The sequence below is a fragment of the Bos javanicus genome, chromosome 5 (assembly GCF_032452875.1).
Source record: "Bos javanicus breed banteng chromosome 5, ARS-OSU_banteng_1.0, whole genome shotgun sequence".
NCBI lineage: Eukaryota > Metazoa > Chordata > Mammalia > Artiodactyla > Bovidae > Bos > Bos javanicus.
This window is the reverse complement of record NC_083872.1, coordinates 27411352-27431529: the sequence shown is the minus strand read 5'-3', so window position 1 is coordinate 27431529 and position 20178 is coordinate 27411352. Positions and strand designations below refer to the sequence as shown.

The following is a 20178-nucleotide window of genomic DNA, read 5'->3' as shown; positions in this document are numbered from 1 at the left end:
GATGAAGCAGGAACTCTAGGGCTACATCTGCAGGTCCTTGAGGTTTTGTCTCTGCAAACCTGCACTCCAGTCTGGACGGGTGCTGTGTGTGCTCTCCTGGCTGCACTGTGCAGGCGGAGGGGAGTTGACAGGGTGGTCCAGGTTACAACTGAGGCCACTTTTAAAGCACCAATGGTGAGAATTTTCCAAACAGCTAGGGACAGACTGTTCATTGTTTCAAGGCAGGAAAGAGGTTAGAACAGTGGCAGAGAATCCTTAAGGTCACAAGGGGGTGGAGCATAAAAGCCACAGAAACCACAGTGGACAATTTTGGGGACTTGGAGCCAAGAGGAAGTGTGGGGCGGGAGATGGGAGCACAGTTAAACAGGTGGCTTTCCTGGGCAAATTCCAGCAGCAACAGCTCCTGTAGTTTACGGCTGGTGCGTTGACTTCCAAGTTGAGGGATAAGGGGCGTGTGCTGTGCTGTGATCCCTGTGGGCAGGGAGGAAAAGCTCCCGCCCAGGCTGCCTGTATAGCATTTCAAGCCACCCTCTTCACTGTAATACTGAGGTCTGAATAAACTGATGGAAAGAAGGATGAAGATGGGAAAAGGGCTGACTGGAAAGAGGTTCTCGTTGCTTGTGCACAGAAAAAGCAGGGAGAAGGGAACTGCCCGTTCTATGTCCCAACAGGTTAAGTTCACTGGTCTGCCCACCATCCTCAGTCAGAATGTATGGACTCTGAGAAGCCCAACCACTGAAATGGGTTTCAAGATGGGTCAGCCCTGTCAACCTCCTGTTGTCTTGAGCAACTGGAGGCTGCAGGTTTGGCATCAACTTGAGTCTGGCCAGGTCCCACGTGAATTCCAGTCCACGTGGCCTAGTTTCTCCTAAACAGAATTAAGCATTAGGCTCCAGATCCCAAAGCAGGGTCCCAGTGAGTGCCCAGAATCTGGTTTCTCAGGAAGTGGGAGACCTACACATCTTCTGGGAAGCTGTTGCTCAAATAAAACCTTGTTTCTCAGCAACCATCGTAACCCCCAGGGCCACAAGTGTGGACAAGAGACTTTGCCTTCTCTCACCCCCAGTCTCACCAAAAAGAAAAGTTTGGAAGAGGCGAGCTGCACTGCTGCCCGCCCAGCAGCAGCAACCTCCCAGTTGGACAATGTACCCTCTGTCCTCAGCCAGGAGATTGGCCTCTGGAGATAGCTCTGCCCCTCCCCCGCCCTTCCTGGTTCCCAGAGCCCAAACCCTTCCCTCAAGGCCCCCTGACCTCTTTGTGCCAGAACAGCCTACTCTTTCGATGCCCTCCTCCTGTAATCCCCCACCCCAAGGATCTGAGCACACTCGGTCACAAGCATGGGATCACCCCAGACCACGGAAGAGGGGGTTCAGCCTTCCGTGCCAAGATGGGTTGCCCTCTGCATAGTTAAGGTAAGGAAAACCTGCAGGAAGGGTCAGAAGGTGTTCTTTAACTTGATTCACTGAAACCATCCTGGTTTTTTCCTCCCTTTCCCCTTCCTTTCTAAAGTTCCCTCTGCTCTCAGCTGGTATGGTAGTCAGGATGCCTGGCTGGCCCCCCATGCCACCCATTATAATTTCACCCTCTCCAAGCTGCCACCTTTATTTTTTCACTCTCCACCTTCCTCAGCGTCCCTCCTGCAGCCCCCTTCCCCTGAGCTGTAAGTTCAGCTACCCACCTTATGACCCTGCCCCAATTCTTTGGCACCTCAAAAGTTCCTTTTATTGGGAATTCCCTGGTCGTCCAGTGGTTAGAACCTGGCACTTTCACTGCCAAGGGCCAGGTTTGATCTGTGGTTGGGAAACTAAGATCCTGCTAGCGGGGCAGTACTCTTGCCTGGAAAATCCCATGGACGGAGGAGCCTGGTGGGCTGTAGTCCATGGGGTCACTAAGAGTCGGACACGACTGAGCGACTTCATTTTCACTTTTCACTTTCATGCATTGGAGAAGGAAATGGCAACCCACTCCAGTGTTCTTGCCTGGAGAATCCCAGGGACAGGGGAGCCTGGTGGGCTGCTGTCTCTGGGGTCGCACAGAGTCGGACACAACTTAAGCGACTTAGCAGCAGCAGCAGCAGCAGTGGGGCAGGATGCCCCCACACACACACCTGCCAAAAAAGTTTCTCTTAGGGACAGCAATACCAGCATGAGTGTGAGGCTCTAGCCCTGCCCACCGTTCTGGGATCCAATCAAGGATGTTTTCTCTGAGCCCCAGTCTCTCCTTTGGTACCTCTAGAACCTACCCCCTTTGGTGTGCATCCCAGGGCCCAGCCAAAGACCCTAACAAATTCTGGAAGAGGAAAGATTTTGTAAGAGCTAGCCTTAGGTACGAAAGGAGTGAGTGAATTTTCGTATCTCAGTATCTTGATTACATAATCAGACCTGGCCAAAATACACTGAATGATCTTCAGCCCTCCCCCTCTCCCAGCAGGTTCCGATTCTTGTCCTCCGAATTCCAGCCCCTCCCCTTCTCCTAATGCCTCCAGATCTCTTCCCTCCCCTGCTCCATTCCAATCCTCCACCCCTTCCTCCAAAGCCCAGTGACTCCTGCTGCTCTAATCTGAGACTGGCTATTGGACACCAACTCAGTCAAGAGCAGTAAGTTCAAGGGTCCCAGCCACATACCCCTCCCAAATGCCAGTTTCTGGGGGCCCTGCACTGTCACCACTTCCCAACCTCTTCCCTGCTGCCAGATTAGAATCAGGTGCTCCACTCTCTCGTAATCAGAACCAGACTTCTCAGCCTTTGCCAAAGGCTAGATGAGCAGAGAAAAGACTCAGATGAGAGACAAGCCAGTGAGGAACAGAGGGCCTTAGTGCTTGGCGTTGGGCATTGAGGCTGGGGCACTGGCTCCTCAGAATCCGCCTGACCCCCTTTCCGCCTCCCCCCCGGCCAGTTTTCATCATGGAAAATCCAAAGGGGAGGGGGACAGAGGGAGAAACTTTCAGGAACCGTTCACTGCTAAAGAACAGTGGGGAATCTGGGAATGGGAATAGATTGAGCTTCTAGAAAGACATCCGTTCCCTCTACCTTCCCCTCCGGGGCAGCAAGACTCAAATCAACCCCAGAGCCTCAGTTCCAAGAAGTGCCAATCTAGTACCAGATCCAGACACTGCAAAAGTAGTGAATGAGATTAGAATGAATTTCCGTGTCCACTGGGAAGCCAGGAACTTGAGTTAAAAGTGAAGACTTTTTAAACAGAATTCTCCTAGGGAACAGGACAGGCCAGGTTCAAAGCAGGGGGGTGTTTGGGCTCACTGGAGTGGCTTAAGGTTAGGGATGGGGGGTTGAAATTGACCTGGAGGTCCTCAGCTCTGAGTCCTTTGGGGGAGCATAAGTGGCATCCGAGAGAGGTCTCCCGTGGGGCAGAGGACCAGGGAAGTGTGCCCAGCGACTTGGGAGACAAATGACACCCGGTGCCTTCATCCGAAGCCCCGATGGGAAGGTGGCGCTAGCTTCACTAGGCCAGGCAGCGGGTGGACCCTACTGCCTTGGGTGGTCAAGCCCACTCTCAAATACACTCCTGAGAAGGGGCCAGACTGAAAGAGGCTGAGGCAGTCCTCTACGCCCTTGCTTCTGGTGCCTTCTGTCCACCTTTTCTTCTGCTGGCTAGTAAGTTTCTTTGCCTGTCTCTCTCTGGGTCAGTCTCTGCGGGGCTCTGTTTCCTGTCCCTGTGTTCTCCGTGTCCACCTCTCTCCCCGAATTTCTGTCTCCGAGGGTCTCTGCCAGTCCCCTCATGCCTCCTTCCTAGCTCCTGGGCGCGTGGACTCGCCGGAGAAGATGGGGAGAAGAGAGAGAAGGAGGAGGAGGGGCGGGGAGCGGGCGGCACGTGGGGATTGGAGCCCGGGAAGGAGGGAAAGAGGGAGGGAGCAGAGCGCGCGGGAGAGAGCAGAGGGCGGCGCGGGGAGCGGCGGGGGCGAGCGCGGCGCGCCCGTCCCGCCTCCTCCGCCTCCTCAGCGTCTGCTCGGCGCGGGCCCGGGGCGGGATGGGCTGGCCCGGGGGCTCCCCCTGTTGCTGCCCCGCCCCGCCGCGCCCCCGCCCCGCCGGGCGCCCCCCGCAGGTGAGTGGCCGCGAGGCGCCGGACGGGAGGGCGGCGGCCTGTGCGTCACGGCGCGGCGGGCAGTGCCGGTGGTGGTCGCCAGGGGGCGCGGAGCCGCTGCGCGGGGCGAATGGGCGTGGGGAGCGGAACGGGCGCGCCAGGTCGGGGGTCGGGAGCCCGGGGTCCGGGGTCCGCGGCCGACAGGGGCCGGAAAGGTGGCCGGGGGCGGGGCCAGCCCACGGCCACTCCCCGGCCGGCCGTCTTGCCTTCGCGCGTCCGGATAGCATTCGCCGCCGCTCAGTCCCGCCACGCACGCGCACCGCCCCCGCAGGCCCGGGACTTGGGCGGGAATTGGCCGGGGAGAGTGTGTGTCAGGGTTTTCCTTTTCCACCTCACATCTGGGGAAACCGAGGCACATGCGGCCTCCATCGTGAGTTTTCTAGATCACCCTGGGCACTCTCGCGCACCCCTCCTTCCCTCCCTGTCTCCTTCCCTGGGCCTCACCCCTCCTCCGCGGCTGGGCTCCCAGCCGCTCATCCAACCACAGCTATTTCCAGGAAGGGGGAGTGCGGGTGGAGGGTTTCTCCAAACAAACCCAGGGCTTTGGAGTGAGAAGGGGCCAGGCTGGGGGAGAGACTGACAGGCTCAGGAAGGTTGGGGGCTGGAAGAGGGTGAGGGTCCCAGGGCTCTGGCCTGGGCTTCCCAAGCTTGCCCCAGGGAGCTGCTTTTCCTGTCAGCACTAGCAGCGGGCTCAGCGGTCTCCCACTTCCATCTCACTTGAGAGGCGCTGCACGGGGTGGGGAGGGACTCAAAGCCATCTTCCCTGGCCACTCAACACAGGGCCTAGTGAGCCACCCACGAGGTCAAGAACGAGGCTCCGAGGAGGTTTGGGGACCTGTTGCCAAGTTAGGGGACTTTTCAGCCCCTGTGGAGGCAGCAGAAGTAGAGACAAGCCTGCTGGAGGAGTCTTGGTCGGGGTAACTGCAGTAGGAGGGGAGAAAGACCACCCACACCCGCACCACCACCACCACACCTCACCTGCTCCCAGCAGAGCTGGGGACTGGACCAGCCCCGGCCCGATTGCCCACACTGGCCAGGGGCCCGGAATGTCCTGGGAAGCAGCCAGGGCTGGAGGTGGGAGTGGGTTGCAGAGCCACTGCCCCTCTCCAGTTACTGGTTAGGCCTCCCTCTGGCCAAAGTACCCTGGGGACAGACTTCCTGACCTGGAAGGGGAATTAGAGCTTCAAGGGAGAAGTCTCAGGCTAGGCCCAGCCCAAGGAAGTGTCCTGAGTGGGCTCATCGAAGAGGAGGCAGGGTTAGACCAACCTTGATGGGCACGGGGGAGGGAGAGGGGAGGCTGAGGGCCTGGTGGGAGAAGCCAGAGCTGGGGGAGCTGCCAGAGCCCTGGGACATTCAGTAACTACCAGTGCAAATGTTGGGGGGGGACAGGACACACACATTTGCACATTCTTTCAAGCAGCTGGACTGTTCCACTGGACTGCTCTAGGGGGCTGTGATCCAAGACTTGGGGCTGAGAACCCCCAGGCTGTTAACCCCTAACATTTTTTGGAAGATTACTACCCCCACCCCTTTCCAATGCCCCAGTCCACCTCCTTCCCTTAACTCCTGGGACAGGAAGCTGGCTGTGTTCCCAGGAGGGAGGCAGGAGGCCCGCGGAGGGGGGTGGAGTATGTGTTGGGAGGGGGGCCTCCTGTCCAGCCCTCCAGCCCAGGGACAGCTGCTGAGGAAGGAGAGCGGAGCTGGGGGAGCCATGAAGGTAGAACTAATGCTTGGGGTGGGGGGAGGGCTGGACGGGGAGGAGGAGGGCCCAAGTTGCAAGGCTCCAAAGAGGAGCTAGGGACCCAGGGAGTAGGTGAGTGAAGGACTGTGTCCGGAGCAGGGCAGCTGGGGAGCTTTCAGGAGAAGGGCCTCAAATGCCTTGGGCTAGGGCAGAATAACTGACTCCTGTGGGCAGAGCAGTCTCAGCTGGAATTTGGCTTTCAGTGTAGATGGTGGGGGCAAGGGGCCAGTGCATGTTTTCCTCTTCCTGTTGCTTCACGACTAGTGAAACTGAGGCAGAACGCTGACCCTCAGGATGCAGTCCAGGTCCTGAACTAGCTGGGACAGCGATTCCCAGCTCCCTCTCCCTCCCACTAGAAGGTCCCCAGAGAGCCTGAGAGTTCAGGCGGGGAGGCTGGCCTGGCAGGGACGCGGCGTTCCCCTCTGGCCCTTGTCCGGGGCCCTGAGACCTAAATTCCCACCCCGCCCCTGCCCCGCCCCACTGGGGGCTGGACCTCAGGATCCCACAGATCCCCGGATAGGATAGATCCCAGGCCTGGAGGCAGCTCCCGAGCAGGATCGGGGTGGGGGCAAAAGATCCTGGGCTGACACTCCCAGCAGGGTAGATCCTGGGAATCTGATCTCCTGGCCTCCCCCACATCCTCTCCCCCGCCACACACACTTCCTGGAGCAGCGACCTGCCCCCTTCCCGCCTGCACTCCCCTCCACTTCCAGGGCTTGGCTTCTCCTCACACCAGCCAGACAGCCTACTCTCCACCCAAGGGAAGCGGCTGCCTCCGCCAGCCAGGCCGCTTCCAGGAAGCCCCGGGCCAGGCCCCAGCATTGTTCGGGCCCCAAGGCCAGCACCCCAGGCAGCCAGACACGATGAAGTCCAGCGGCCCGGTGGAGAGGCTGCTGAGAGCCCTGGGGAGGAGGGACAGCAGCCGGGCCACCAGCAGGGTAGGAGTGCCCTTGACTGGGCAGAGGGGTGGGGGTGGAGGAGTGGGCAGTGGGGGAGGGGGCCAGTTTCAGCCTTCTTCCCTAGTCCCGTATCCCCTCGTTACTCTGTCTCTTTGGAGCGGCCAGGGCTGTGACATGAGCAGCAGAAGTCTGGGTGATAGCAAATCCTCATCAGCTCCCCTGTCACCTTCCCTGCCCTAGCCCAGGCCAGCCCTGCACGGGCAGGTATACATTATGGTAGGAATTTCCCAGGTACTATTTTGGAGCCCAGGAGAAAACTTCCCTAAGCTAAGAAGTTTAGGGGAAATGGGGCAGGGGTGGCAAAGGAAGGAAGGGAGGCGGCCAGGTCTCAGAAGTGCCTTAGACAAGGGGGCTTGACTTGCTTTCCATGACATCATCTGCCTGTCCCATTAATACCAAAATGCACCCAAGTTTCCTAGTGGGTCTGGCAGAGTTGGTCCAGCCCAGACGAGTTCAAGTTGGGTTTAATCCAGCAGCTTCAAGGACAGCCAAGACACCAGAGGTGCTGCCTGCATTCCCAGGCTGGGGGGCCTAGAGGCCCCATCACTGCCTTTCTCCACATTTTTTTCAGCCTTACCCCTCAAAAAGGTATCTCAGGGCAACATGAGACAGTACTATGGGGGAGGGAGGCAGGAACTTGAATCCCAGAGGAAAAGAAAAATAGGAGAGGAGACAAGGAGGTAAACGGTCCATCGGTCCCCAGAGGATGGACGGATGGGAACGGTAGTCCTGGGCCGCGGGGGATATCCCAGCCGCCTCGCTCACAGCACTCTGGGAGGGGAGAGGCCCCGGAGAGCAGCGGGCCCACCCTCTCCCCCTTCAGTGCTGGAATCCCTCTTGAACCTTCTCAAGTGACTGGGTGCTTACTACATCCTGGAGCAGTAAAGCAGCTAAATATTTCCATGTCGTGCCTCCATCTGCCTCTCCCTCCAGCATGACCGCCCCCTCCTTACACAATTGCTGCCTGCCGCCTTGGTGCACAATGAGTAAACATGTTGTTCTGACAGTGGGGGGAGGAGGGCGTGTCAGCTGCTGGGAGGACGGGGACAGTGGGAGCCAGGGAAGCAGGCCTGGCTGAGGACTCTCCGCTGGGTCATCTGGGTGCTCGTGACTGACACCCTATATTCATGTCTGACCCCCTCCCTGCTTACTTCCTACAGGAAGGGCAAGATGGGAGGAGAAACAGGTTGCCTTCATAGAGGAGTCGGGGAACGCCACACCCCCCCGACCAGAACGGAAGCTCTAGGGTTTGGGTAACAGTGACCACAAGGGTATCACACACCAGGGCCACGTGAGGGGCCTAAGTGATCCCTTGGGGAGGAGCTGACCCAGCTAGGGTGACGCAAGGGGCCAGGTTCTATGCACTGTCGAGGACAAGCACTGTAACTGCTTGGAAACAGCTGTGGCCAACTGCGTTTGACAAGTTTGGGGGCCATATCAGGATGGAAAACAGGAAAAGTGCAGCACTCAGGCCCGGCCCCATCCTGGAGATGGACCCGTGGGAACTGACACCTCTGTCTGTCTGTCCCTCCACCCGTCAGCCTAGGAAAGCTGAGCCGCATAGCTTCCGAGAGAAGGTCTTCCGGAAGAAACCACCCGTGTGTGCCGTGTGTAAGGCGGCCATCGATGGGACGGGCGTCTCATGCAGAGGTGAGGTGCTGTGCCGTGTGTAAGGCAGCCATCAATGGGAAGGGCATCTCACGCAGAGGTGAGGCGCCCCACCCTAGGCTGTGGCTCTGAGAGCATCACCCAGCACCGCTGGGCTGCACAGCCCCAGCAGGCAGACCCCAGAACAGAGTATGGGCTGGGCAACGTGGGGGCCAAGAGGAACTGCCTCCCCTCCAAACAGCCCTTGCACCCCCAGCACCCCAGGAAGCCTAGTACTCTAAATTACCCTTCCACCTGACCTGGAACTGGAGGCTTCCCTCTGTGCCTTCCTCCACACCCGCACCCACCCTAGATCATTGCCCCTGGGTCCCCCACTCCCCGGCCTGGGCAGTAGCGCACCACTGCCATGTGCTTCCCTTGAACTCTGCCCCTGCTCCCGGACTCCAGCCAGCTCAGTACAGCTGGAGTCCGGAAAGTTCCAGAACCTGGGGAGACAAGAGAGCTACCCCTTCCACTGCCCCAGTAGGCCCCTGCTAACACCTCTCCTCCCCTCCATCCCCTCTAGTCTGCAAAGTGGCAACACACAGAAAATGTGAAGCAAAGGTGGGTAATCTGATGTGGGGAGGAGGGCCTGGGGTCCCTTCCTCCTCTGAAATGGGCTTCTCCTCCCCTCCACCCCTCTCATCATTGGGGAACCCCTGCTGGATAACAGAGGGTACTGTACTGGGCCCTTTAAGAACCACCCTACTCCACCCCCTGGAGGACTGGCCCAGGCGGGTGGACAGCAAGACAGCACGTTTGTCTTGGTGCTGTGCCCAGGCTGCAGCTGGCGCGAGGACGGGGGGTAGGGAAGAGGAGGAGAATGAGGAGGAGGAAGGGTGGGGTGGGTGGGGGTCAAAGCAGAGACTGGTGGCCGGATGGGCTGTGCCTTCCCTCTGGGGAAGGGTCCTCAGGATGCCTGAGTGGGTCTTGTCCTGGGTCCTGGAAAGGCTGGGCAGAAGATGCAAGATGTAGGCAGCACCCATTATCCATTGGGTACCTGAGCCAGCCCCATCTCTGGGGTGCCCTAGTCCTCCTCCTGCAGTGTGAGGGGTCCTAGGGCCTTGGAGCTTGCTTTGGGGAGCTGTGTGCCCAGGGGCGGGGTCTCCCAGTGAAAGAGGCCAGTGTCTGTCCCTGGCTGTGGCCTGCCTGCATGGCTCTATATATAACTCCTACCCTGCAGCTGGATGAATGGGGGTCTGTGTGGGCAGGGGGCTGGGAGCCAAGAGTAACATGTTGGGGGCCCAGGGGTGGGAGGCCGAGAGGCCAGAGGGGAGGCTCCCTTAAATAGAGGAACCTCAGTTGCAGCCTGTGCCCATCTGCTGACAGCCCCTCCACTTTCTTGCTGAAGCTGAGGGGTGGCCCCATCCTTAAGCCCAGGAGAGCTCATTTCACCAGCAGCTCAGCTCCTCACTCCAGTCTCCTTCCAGGTGACTTCGTCCTGTCAGGCTTTGCCTCCCGTGGAGCTGGTGAGTGTGCTCTGGGATGGGGTGGGGGATCCAAAGAGTCCAGAGGTCTGGTGGCCACAGACGGGGCCCCAAGAAGTTACCTTGAATGGACTGCTGTCCTTAGTGGCCATCCTCAGACAGTGGAAAACTTTTTGAGCCCTCTGCTCTTGTGTCTTGGGCCTGCTCAGGGTTAGGACTCCTCCCTCTCTCCCTGCCCCACCTAATACAGCCCTCACAGGGACACACACAGCCCCTCCCTACTGCCCCCAGGCCCAGACTGGTCCTTGCCCCTTCCCTAACCACTCCCTTTTCCTCTCCCTTCTCCCTCTAGCGGAGAAACACCGCCCCTGTGAGGCGCATAGAGCACCTGGTAAGGTGATGCTGCAGCGGGGGTTGGGGCGGGGAAGGAAGCAGATAGCTCTGGGACTAAGGACCTAGGTCTCTCCTGGAGCAAAATTCATGGAGCTCTGGAGTGGGGAGGCCGAGAATGAGGGGCAGAAAAGACGTGTGCAAAATCTCATCTCATCCACCAGGGATCCACCAAGTCTCTGAACCACTCAAAGCAGCGCAGCACTCTGCCCAGGTAAGTAGGGTGCCGGGTGTGGTCCCATATGAGCCCTTTGCTGATACCCTACACCTCAGCCCAGGGCAGTTCCCCCCAACAAAGCTCTCTAGGACAGCCCCACCCCCAAAAGGTCAGGACCCAGGATGCCTCACCTGTAGTCGGCCAGACACCTTTCCATCACACCAGCCTCCCGGTGCCCGCCCCACACCCTCTCCCCACCCGGCTCCTAACACAGCTTCGCCCCCTCCTCCCCAGGAGCTTCAGCCTGGACCCGCTCATGGAGCGCCGCTGGGACTTGGACCTCACCTACGTGACGGAGCGGATCCTGGCCGCCTCTTTCCCCTCGCGGCCTGACGAGCAGCGACACCGGGGCCACCTGCGCGAGCTGGCTCACGTGCTGCAATCCAAGCACCGTGACAAGTACCTGGTGAGAGGCGGGACCTGCTTTAGTCAGCCAATGAGAGGGCTGGGAGGGCCAGAAGGGCCCGGCAGCTCCCTGACGTCAAACCTGTGGAGGCGGGGCCCCGGACGCTCCTCGGAGCCGACCTAGAAGGCAGGCAACTGATGCGGCTGTCAAAGTTAGGCCGGGCCTTAGTCACTTCCTCCTTTTGGAGAAAGACCCTTACTAAGGGTCACAGCAGGTGACACCTCCAAGAATCGCCACGCCTCGCTGCCTAGGGTCACTTCGCCTAACGCCCCCACTTTACTTGCAGCTCTTCAACCTTTCAGAGAAAAGACATGACCTGACCCGCCTAAACCCGAAGGTAGGAGGGAATTAAAACCATCACCCCTAGCCTTCTCAGTATTAACAGTAGCACTTGGCATCTACTTTACTCTGAGACACTTGCCCATATGACTTGTCACTTGGGACAGCCCAAAGCGTGGTGCAGCAGGTATCGACCCATCATCTCGGTGAGGAAAGAGTTGAGGCTGTCATCGACACAAGCAACAGGCCCCTGACCTTGTCTCCAGGCACCTAAACCCTATCCCTCTTCCACCCCACCCACCTCTTCTTTGGTGGCCACCAGCCCCAATTCCATCCCTGTACCCCTCAGGTCCAGGACTTTGGCTGGCCTGAGCTGCACGCACCCCCCCTAGACAAGCTGTGCTCCATTTGCAAAGCCATGGAGACCTGGCTCAGTGCTGACCCGCAGCACGTGGTCGTATTGTACTGCAAGGTGAGCTGGAACTTCAGGTTCACAGGACTGGGGGCCCTCAGCAAAGGGCCCCAGCAAGCCCTCTATCCCTCTTTGTCCTCAGGGGAGCAAGGGCAAGCTCGGGGTCATCGTCTCTGCCTACATGCACTACAGCAAGATCTCTGCAGGGTAAGGTGCCCCAGCCCCAAGTCCCCCCTTCCCCAGGGACCCTCCCTCCAGCTGGCCCTTGATGAGCCCCACTCCTCTAAAGCCCACCTCAGGGTTCAGAGCCATTTGCTATAAACTTGAGCTTTCCACCTCCTTTTTCTCACTTGTACTTCACCACTTTCCTAGGGCTGCTATAACAAAGTGCCACAGACTAAGTAGCTTAAGACAACAGAACTTTGTTGTCTCAGTTCTGGAAGCTCCAAGTCTGAAATCAAGGTGTCAGCAGGGCCACACTCGCACTGAGACTCTTGGAGTGGCCTCTTCCCAGCTGCCGGTGGGGGCCAGCAGTCCTTGGTGTCCCTTGGCTTACAGATGTATCGCTCCAGTCTCTGCCTTCGTCGTCACATGGCCTTCTTCCTGTGTGTCTGTGTGTCTGTGTCTCTTCTTCTTTTCTTCTAAGGCCACCAATCACACTGGATTAAGGGCTCACCCTACTCCAGTATAACATCTTAATTAATTACATCTGCAACGACCCTATGTCCAAATAAGGTCACATTCTGAGGTACATATCTTCTGGGGGGACACAATTCAACCCATTTCTGTTGTTTAGTCGCTAAGTCATATCCGACTCTTCTGCAACCCCATGGACTATAGCCCGCCAGGCTCCTCTGCCATGGGATTTCCCAGGCAAGAATACTGGAGTGGGTGACCATTTCCTTCTCCAGGGGATCTTCCCGACCCAGGGATCAAACCCATGTCTCCTGCATTGGCAGGTGGGTTCTTTACCACTGAGCCACGGGGGAAGCCCCAGTTCAACACATAGCATGGTCTTATTGTCCCATTTCACAGAGGAAGAAACTAAAACTCAGGGAACAGTTGCCCGCAGTCCAACAACTAGTAAAGTGGCTGCTTGTGGGGTTTCTAGTTCTCTGCACCACCACTCTGAACTTCCTCTAGACTTGCGGGGAATCACACCTCTCTTCCCTCCCCTGGAGCTTAGGAAAGGGAGACCAGGATGTAACCACCCCCTTAGCCCCCACACTGGCCCCTGTCTCCCCAGGGCAGACCAGGCACTGGCGACCCTTACCATGCGGAAGTTCTGTGAAGACAAGGTTGCCGCAGAATTGCAGCCCTCCCAGCGCCGGTGAGCAGCCTGGGTGGGGATGGGCCAGGCGAGCAGGTCCCTCCGTGGCTGCCAAGGCCAAGCTTATCTCATTCATGCAGCACACCTTCCTGGAGCACCTTCTGTGTGCTAGGGGCTTGTGTCAGGTGCTGAGAATGCAGAACAAATCCAAGGTCCCTGCTCTCATGGGGCTTATTGACATGCTGGTGGGGTAGAAGGCAATAAACCTATAAATAAATAGACAAGATCGTTTGGGATGTTAGCAACAGCTATACAGAAAATAAAGCTGAGTCTTGTGATAAAGAGGGACTCACGGGATAGTCAGGGCCCATGGCTATACCACGTGAGACCAAGACCTGGAAGGGGCTTACATCCCCCTTGACATCCGGCCACCAGGTATATCACCTACTTCAGCGGTCTGCTGTCCGGGTCCATCCGCATGAACAGCAGCCCTCTCTTCCTGCACCACGTGCTGGTGCCCGTGCTGCCAGCCTTTGAACCTGGTGCAGGTGAGTCTGCCTGGAATGTGCCCCATCGGGGGGCTGTGCCCCACCCCTCCACTCAACGCCCTTCATGTACCTTCTCTTTTTTGCTCCTCTAGGATTCCAGCCCTTCCTCAAGATCTACCAGTCCATGCAGCTTGTCTACACATCAGGAATCTAGTGAGTGCTCTGTTGCCAGACCCCTTCTCCCTGAATCCCTGTTTTTCCAGCCTTTCCCAGACAGCTGGGCCTCCAGCTCTAGCCACTGCACCCCAAAACTAATAGCATCCTAGAATCCATTTTACAGATGGGGAAGCTGATGCTTAAAGAGCTCGCGCTCAGGGAGGGCTCAGTCTCTGATCTCCCAACTCCCTGTTGACTCTTCACAGCCACCGGTGCACCCAAGTGCCCCTGATTCAGCTCTGCCCTCTCTCTTCCCCAGTCACGTTGCAGGCCCTGGTCCCCAGCAGCTTTGTATCAGCCTGGAGCCAGCCCTCCTCCTCAAAGGCGATGTCATGGTGAGGGGGCCTTAGCCACAGGGAGAGTCCTGGGGGTGGGGTCGGGGTGGTGGTGAACGCTGCCAGCTGCACCGTCTCTGGAGAGCCATTGATTTAAGGCAGGCTGGAGGGCAAGGAGGTTGTCTTCCTGATGGGGAGGTCAACTTGGAGTTGAGGCAGAGCAGAGCTGCAGCCAGATAGCCGCCAAGGTGGAAGCACAGAGGAGATGTGTGTGGACACAGAGCCTGAACGCTGGTCTTCCTCCCCTCACCCAGGTAACATGCTATCACAAGGGTAGCCGGGGAACTGACCGGACCCTCGTATTCCGAGTCCAGTTCCACACGTGCACCATCCATGGACCACGGCTCACCTTCTCCAAGGACCAGTTGGATGAGGCCTGGACCGGTGAGTTGGAGACAAGTGGCCTGGGGGCTGGAGCCCGGGTGAGGCAGGCAGGTGGGTAAGGGCAGGGAGGGGGGCACCTGGCTCCTCACCGTCCACTCCCCACAGACGAGAGGTTCCCCTTCCAAGCCTCGGTGGAGTTCATCTTCTCCTCCAGCCCAGAGAAGATCAAAGGTAAGAGCCAAGCCTGGGAGGGGGCAGGAGTCAGGGGGTTGTCTCCCTGCTCCTCACCCCCGGGACGCCCCTCTATAGGTAACACCCCACGGAATGAGCCCTCCGTCTCTGTCGACTACAACACTGCAGAGCCCGCAGTGCGCTGGGACTCCTACGAGAACTTCAACTTGCACCATGAGGACAGTGCGGATGGTGTGTGGGGTGTCCCCAGAGGTGGCGGGAGGTGGAGTTTCTGGGGGGGGCGGCACATGCTTCCCTCCCTAGACAGACACCCTCCCAAGAGACACCCCCTGAGCTGGAGTCTCCGGCACCATCCCCTATTAACACACGTGCTTTATCTGTCTCTCCCTCTCTCTCTCTCACTTTTGCCTGCTTGCTCTCCTGCCCTGATCCTCTCCCCACTCAGACTCTGTCACCCACACCCGGGGGCCCCTGGATGGCAGTCCTTATGCCCAGGTGCAGCGAGCCCCCCGCCAGACCCCGCCGGCCCCGTCTCCGGAGCCACCCCCACCCCCGCTGCTTTCTGTCAGCAGCGACTCTGGCCACTCCTCCACACTGACCACGGAGCCGGCTGCTGAGTCCCCTGGCCGGCCACCCCCGACGGCTGCCGAGCGGCAGGAGCTCGAGCGCCTGCTGGGAGGCTGTGGAGTGGCTAGTGGGGGCCGGGGAGCTGGGCGCGAGACGGCCATCCTTGATGACGAAGACCAGCCTGCTGCAGGCGGAGGCCCCCACCTCGGAATATATTCGGGACACAGGCCTGGCCTCAGCCGCCACTGCTCCTGCCGCCAGGGCTACCGGGAACCCTGCGGGGTCCCCAATGGAGGCTACTACCGGCCAGAGGGGACCCTGGAGAGGCGGCGGCTGGCTTTCGGAGCCTATGAGGGGCCCCCGCAGGGTTATGCTGAGCCCTCCGTGGAGAAGAGACGCCTCTGCCGCTCGCTGTCCGAGGGGCCGTACCCCTACCCATCTGAGCTGGGGAAACCCGCCAATGGAGACTTTGGCTACCGCCCCCCAGGCTACCGGGAGGTGGTGATCCTGGAAGACCCGGGGCTGCCTCCGCTGTGCTCGTGCCCCGCCTGTGAGGAGAAGCTAGCACTGCCCACGGCAGCCCTCTATGGGCTGCGGCTGGAGAGGGAGGCTGGAGAGGGGTGGGCAAGTGAGGCTGGCAAGCCCCTCCTGCACCCAGTGCGACCCGGGCACCCGCTGCCCCTGCTGGTGCCTGCCTGTGGGCACCACCACACCCCGCTGCCTGACTACAGCTGCTTGAAGCCACCCAAGGCAGGCGAGGAAGGGCATGAGGGCTGCTCCTACGCCTTGTGCCCTGAGGGAAGGTATGGGCACCCAGGGTACCCTGCCCTGGTGACGTACGGCTATGGAGGAGCAGTTCCCAGTTACTGCCCAGCATATGGCCGGGTGCCGCACAGCTGTGGGTCTCCAGGTGAGGGCAGAGGGTATCCCAGCCCTCGTGCCCACTCCCCCCGGGCTGGCTCCATTTCCCCGGGCAGCCCGCCCTACCCCCAGTCCAGGAAGCTGAGCTACGAGATCCCTGCAGAGGAGGGAGGGGACCGGTATCCGCTGCCTGGGCACCTGGCCCCAGCAGGACCCTTGGCATCTGCAGGTGAGGCCCTGGGAAGGGGGATGCCCAGGGCAGAAGAGGGTTCTGGGAAATGGTGGGGAAAGCACAGACTGAGGAAGAGCTAAGCCAGGCAAAAGGGGCTCTTCCTGGCCCACAGCTCCTCTCCCTGCAGAGTCGCCGGAGCCTGTGTCCTGGAGGGAGGGTCCCAGCGGGCACAGCACCCTGCCCCGGTCCCCGCGAGATGCCCAGTGCAGCGCTGCTTCCGAGCTGTCTGGTCCTTCCACGCCGCTGCACACCAGCAGCCCCGTCCAGGGCAAGGAGAGGTGCTTCATGGGGCTGGGCAGCTCAGGGGCCTCCTTATCTGGGTAGACACTGAAGCTTGGGTTGGGAGGCAGCTCACACAGGGCTCTGCAACCCAACTAAACTCCCGCCCGCCTTCCCTCCCTGCAGCGCCCGACGGCAGGACACCCGCTCCCCCACCTTGGCGCCCACTCAGAGACTGAGTCCTGCGGAGGCCTTGCCACCTGTTTGCCAGGGAGGCGCTGATAAGGCTCCAGAGCTGCCTGCGAGAAGTGGGCCTGAGCCTCCAGCCCCTGGCGCCTTCTCCCCAGCCTCCCCACCCAGCTCTCCCAACGACTGGCCTCAGGAGAGGAGCCCGGGGGGTCACTCAGACAGCGCCAGTCCAAGGGGGCCTGTACCCAACACCCTGCCCGGCCTCCGTCACGCCCCCTGGCAGGGCCTGCGAGACCCCCCAGACAGCCCAGATGGGTCCCCCCTCACCCCTGTGCCTACTCAGATGCCCTGGCTTGTGGCCAGCCCAGAACCCCCTCAGAGCTCGCCCACACCTGCCTTTCCTCTGGCTGCATCGTACGATGTCAACGGCGCCCCCCAGCCCCCTCTCCCTGAGAAACGCCACCTGCTGGGGCCTGGGCAGCAGCCGGGACCCTGGGGCCCAGAGCAGGCGTCCCCACCAGCCAGAGGCGCTAGTCACCATGTCACTTTTGCACCTCTGCTCCCGGATAACGCCCCCCAGCCCCCAGGTATACAGGCCTTCAGGAGGCTGGGGCCACCTGGGGAGAACCTGGTTTCCAGGGAGGGGCATGGCATGAGGACTGGGGAGCCCTGGGGTCAAGCTTAGTCCCTCCCTGTTCTAGAGCCCCCCATGCAAGAGAGCCAGAGCAATGTCAAGTTTGTCCAGGACACATCCAAGTTCTGGTACAAGCCACACCTGTCCCGTGACCAAGGTGAGAAGCCAGCCTGCCCCCACCCGCTCCGGGCCTTTGGCTCAGCTTCTGGTTTGTGCCACTTAGTCAGCGGGTCTCCTCTGGGCCAAGCCTCTTTCTAGCAGGTGATTCTGGGTTTTAGGCCTGAGGAGGTCTCACAAGGTCAGTGCCCAGTGCACTGACTCCCCAGTGGCATCCTGGGTGCTGACACCACAGCTGTCAGGGCCAGAGGTCTGGGGGGCTCAGGCAGCAGAGCGGAGGTGCTACCTGGGGCTTGGTCTGCCGCTGTGAAAACTTCTCCTGCCTCCCCCAGCCATCACCCTGCTGAAGGACAAAGACCCTGGGGCCTTCCTGATCAGGGACAGTCATTCATTCCAAGGAGCCTATGGGCTGGCTCTCAAGGTGGCCACGCCCCCTCCCAGCGCCCAGTCCTGGAAAGGTACAGAGTGGCCCAGCCTGAGGGGGAGGGGGGTGTGGTGAGGGGAGGCACAGAGGCAAGACTAGGCAGGGTGGAGGAGGAGGAGATGAGCTCTCCTGCTTGGTAGAGAATTCCAGCAGAGAGAAGTGGAACCTGGAATCTTCTCCCCTCTTCTCCACTCCTGTCAGGGGACCCCTCAGAACAGCTGGTCCGTCATTTTCTCATTGAGACTGGGCCGAAAGGGGTGAAGATCAAGGGCTGTCCCAGCGAGCCCTACTTTGGTGAGAAGCAGGGGTGGGGAAGGCTGCACTTGGCATTCCAGGGAGGTCAAGAGGTGTCAGGAGGGAGGTGGAGGACTTGGGCACCTCGGGAGCCCGCTCGCCTCTCCCCTGCAGGCAGCCTGTCAGCCCTGGTCTCCCAGCACTCCATCTCCCCACTGTCCCTGCCCTGCTGCCTGCGCATTCCCAGCAAAGGTGGGTGTCTGGGCATCTGTCCTCCCCCGTCTCCCCTCCCACTGCGGCCAAAGGCACAATCTCCAGTCCTGGCTCCCTGCCTGCCTGCCTTCCCTTGGGACGGCAGAGGGCGCCCTCAGCTCCTGGGCCTGCCACTCCCTGCTGACCCCCATTTCCCTCAGATCCTCTGGAGGAGGTCCCAGAGGCCCCAGTGCCCAGCAACATGAGTACAGCGGCAGACCTCCTGCGTCAAGGCGCCGGTACGGGCCTCTCCCTCCTTCCCTCCCGCAGGCACCAAACGGGACACCCCTGACACATAGGGAACAGAAAGGCCTTGTGTGTGGGCCGGCCCTGGCAGATGCACCTCACCCAGGAAGTCAGGGGAGGCCTGTACCCATAGGCACGATAGGATGGGGAGTCCTGTCTAGGCTGCAGGGGGGGGGTCTTGCTAGAATGCAGATTCTCCGGCCTCCTTCCAGCATCTCGCGCAGTCACCTGCCTTTTTAACAGGTTACCTGTGTGATGGATGCATTTTGAGCAGCACTAGCTGGGGAAAGTGCGAGAGCTCGGTGGGTGGGAGGAACACGGATGGGAGATAGAGCTGGGGGTTGGCAGAGCCACCGCTCCCTACTCCCTTCAACCCCACTCCTCACCCTGCAGCCTGCAGCGTGCTCTACCTGACCTCAGTGGAGACGGAGTCACTGACGGGCCCCCAAGCAGTGGCACGGGCCAGCTCCGCAGCTCTGAGCTGCAGCCCCCGCCCCACACCAGCCGTTGTCCACTTCAAGGTCTCAGCCCAGGGCATCACACTCACAGACAACCAAAGGAAGTATGTGTGCCAGATAAGCCCCTGGGGGACCCCAGGCACAGACCCCGGGGGCCCCAATTTCTGGATGACCTTCCCCACCCTCGTCCCTACAGGCTCTTCTTTCGCCGCCATTATCCAGTCAACAGCATCACCTTTTCCAGCACTGACCCTCAGGACCGGAGGTGACCCTCCCTCCCAGCCCTTTCATCCCACAGTCCCCAGCCCAGCTTCTCCATTGGTAGCTCTTCCCTGGGTGCATCCCTTCACGGTTCTTCTCCTTCCACAGATGGACCAACTCCGACGGGACCACCTCCAAGTAAGCCTCCCCCAGAGTGCCATCTCCCCTCCCAGCATGGCATCAGCATGGTGTCCAGGCGCCTGCTTGCTCCCCATCCCTGACATGGTGGTCCCTGAGGAAGGGATGCTCAGCCTTCCCCACCCTGCCTTTGTGCCCCCAGGATCTTTGGTTTTGTGGCCAAGAAGCCGGGAAGCCCTTGGGAGAACGTGTGTCACCTCTTTGCAGAGCTTGACCCAGATCAGCCCGCAGGCGCCATTGTCACCTTCATCACCAAAGTTTTACTGGGCCAGAGGAAATGAAGGGAGGCCACAAGCTCCAAGCCCACGTCAGCACTGTGCCCCTCTCAGCACCACAGCCCTCACTTCCCCTGGCCTGGACCCAGGAGACCCAGGAGCCGGCCTCTCCCCTAGGAGTGGGGAGCGGACACACTGGCCTGGGACACTGCTCTCCTCCCCCGCCCCCAGCCTGCTAAGCGAAGTGGATGGGCCCATGAGATGACCTTGCATGTGAGCAGAGGGCAGAGACGGGTGTGTGAGGGTGAGGCGGTGGAGCCTGGAAGGGGTGATCCGGACAGCCCCACCTGCAGGAGAGCATCCGCGCTGGCTGGCGGGGGAGACAGGCACGGCAGGGAGAGGGGAGAGGTGTGGGGAGCAAGGCACTCCCTCCTCTGCCTCCCCTCTGAGCAGAGAGATCAGAGTAGGATCACATGAAAAGGGGGGGAAAGGAAAAAAAAAAGAGTCTATTTTTGTCTAATAATAAAGAGTTTCTATAATGTTTAGTCAGAGTTGGACTCATGCCTGTTTCCAGGAAGGTCAAAGCCTCGGGTCTCCCAGGACCACACCTGTGTTTCTTGGGGCATCCCAGGCCCAAGCCATGTCTGTGGGACACACACAATCCCTCTCCCTGGCCCCACAGCAGTCCACACATGCCTCGTGAGCAAGTGTCCTTCGCCACTCCCTCCTC

The 20178-nt window shown here is 60.0% G+C and overlaps 1 protein-coding gene across 9 annotated transcripts; it reads left to right on the top strand.

The window, feature by feature from the left end:
- The first annotated feature begins 1111 nt into the window (after positions 1 to 1111).
- On the top strand, positions 1112 to 19993 carry TNS2 (tensin 2). Of its 9 annotated transcripts, none has more exons than XM_061415960.1 (29): positions 1112 to 1412; positions 8340 to 8448; positions 8972 to 9009; positions 9876 to 9914; positions 10225 to 10263; positions 10427 to 10476; positions 10714 to 10885; positions 11172 to 11222; positions 11514 to 11636; positions 11719 to 11783; positions 12823 to 12906; positions 13282 to 13394; positions 13487 to 13547; positions 13810 to 13885; positions 14140 to 14269; positions 14375 to 14440; positions 14519 to 14632; positions 14847 to 16058; positions 16189 to 16339; positions 16467 to 17056; positions 17171 to 17260; positions 17553 to 17678; positions 17846 to 17938; positions 18053 to 18130; positions 18292 to 18369; positions 18770 to 18938; positions 19031 to 19099; positions 19204 to 19233; positions 19376 to 19993. In XM_061415960.1, the coding sequence occupies exons 1-29, from the start codon at positions 1338 to 1340 to the stop codon at positions 19512 to 19514; spliced, it is 4230 nt and encodes a 1409-aa protein (XP_061271944.1). In that variant the 5' UTR covers positions 1112 to 1337; the 3' UTR covers positions 19515 to 19993. The 9 variants fall into 9 exon arrangements, with proteins under 9 accessions (XP_061271944.1, XP_061271943.1, XP_061271939.1 ...); XM_061415959.1 differs by lacking the exon at positions 1112 to 1412 and adding an exon at positions 3909 to 4059; XM_061415955.1 differs by lacking the exon at positions 1112 to 1412 and adding an exon at positions 3966 to 4059 and having other exon boundaries at positions 16174 to 16339.
- The last annotated feature ends 185 nt before the right edge of the window (positions 19994 to 20178 follow it).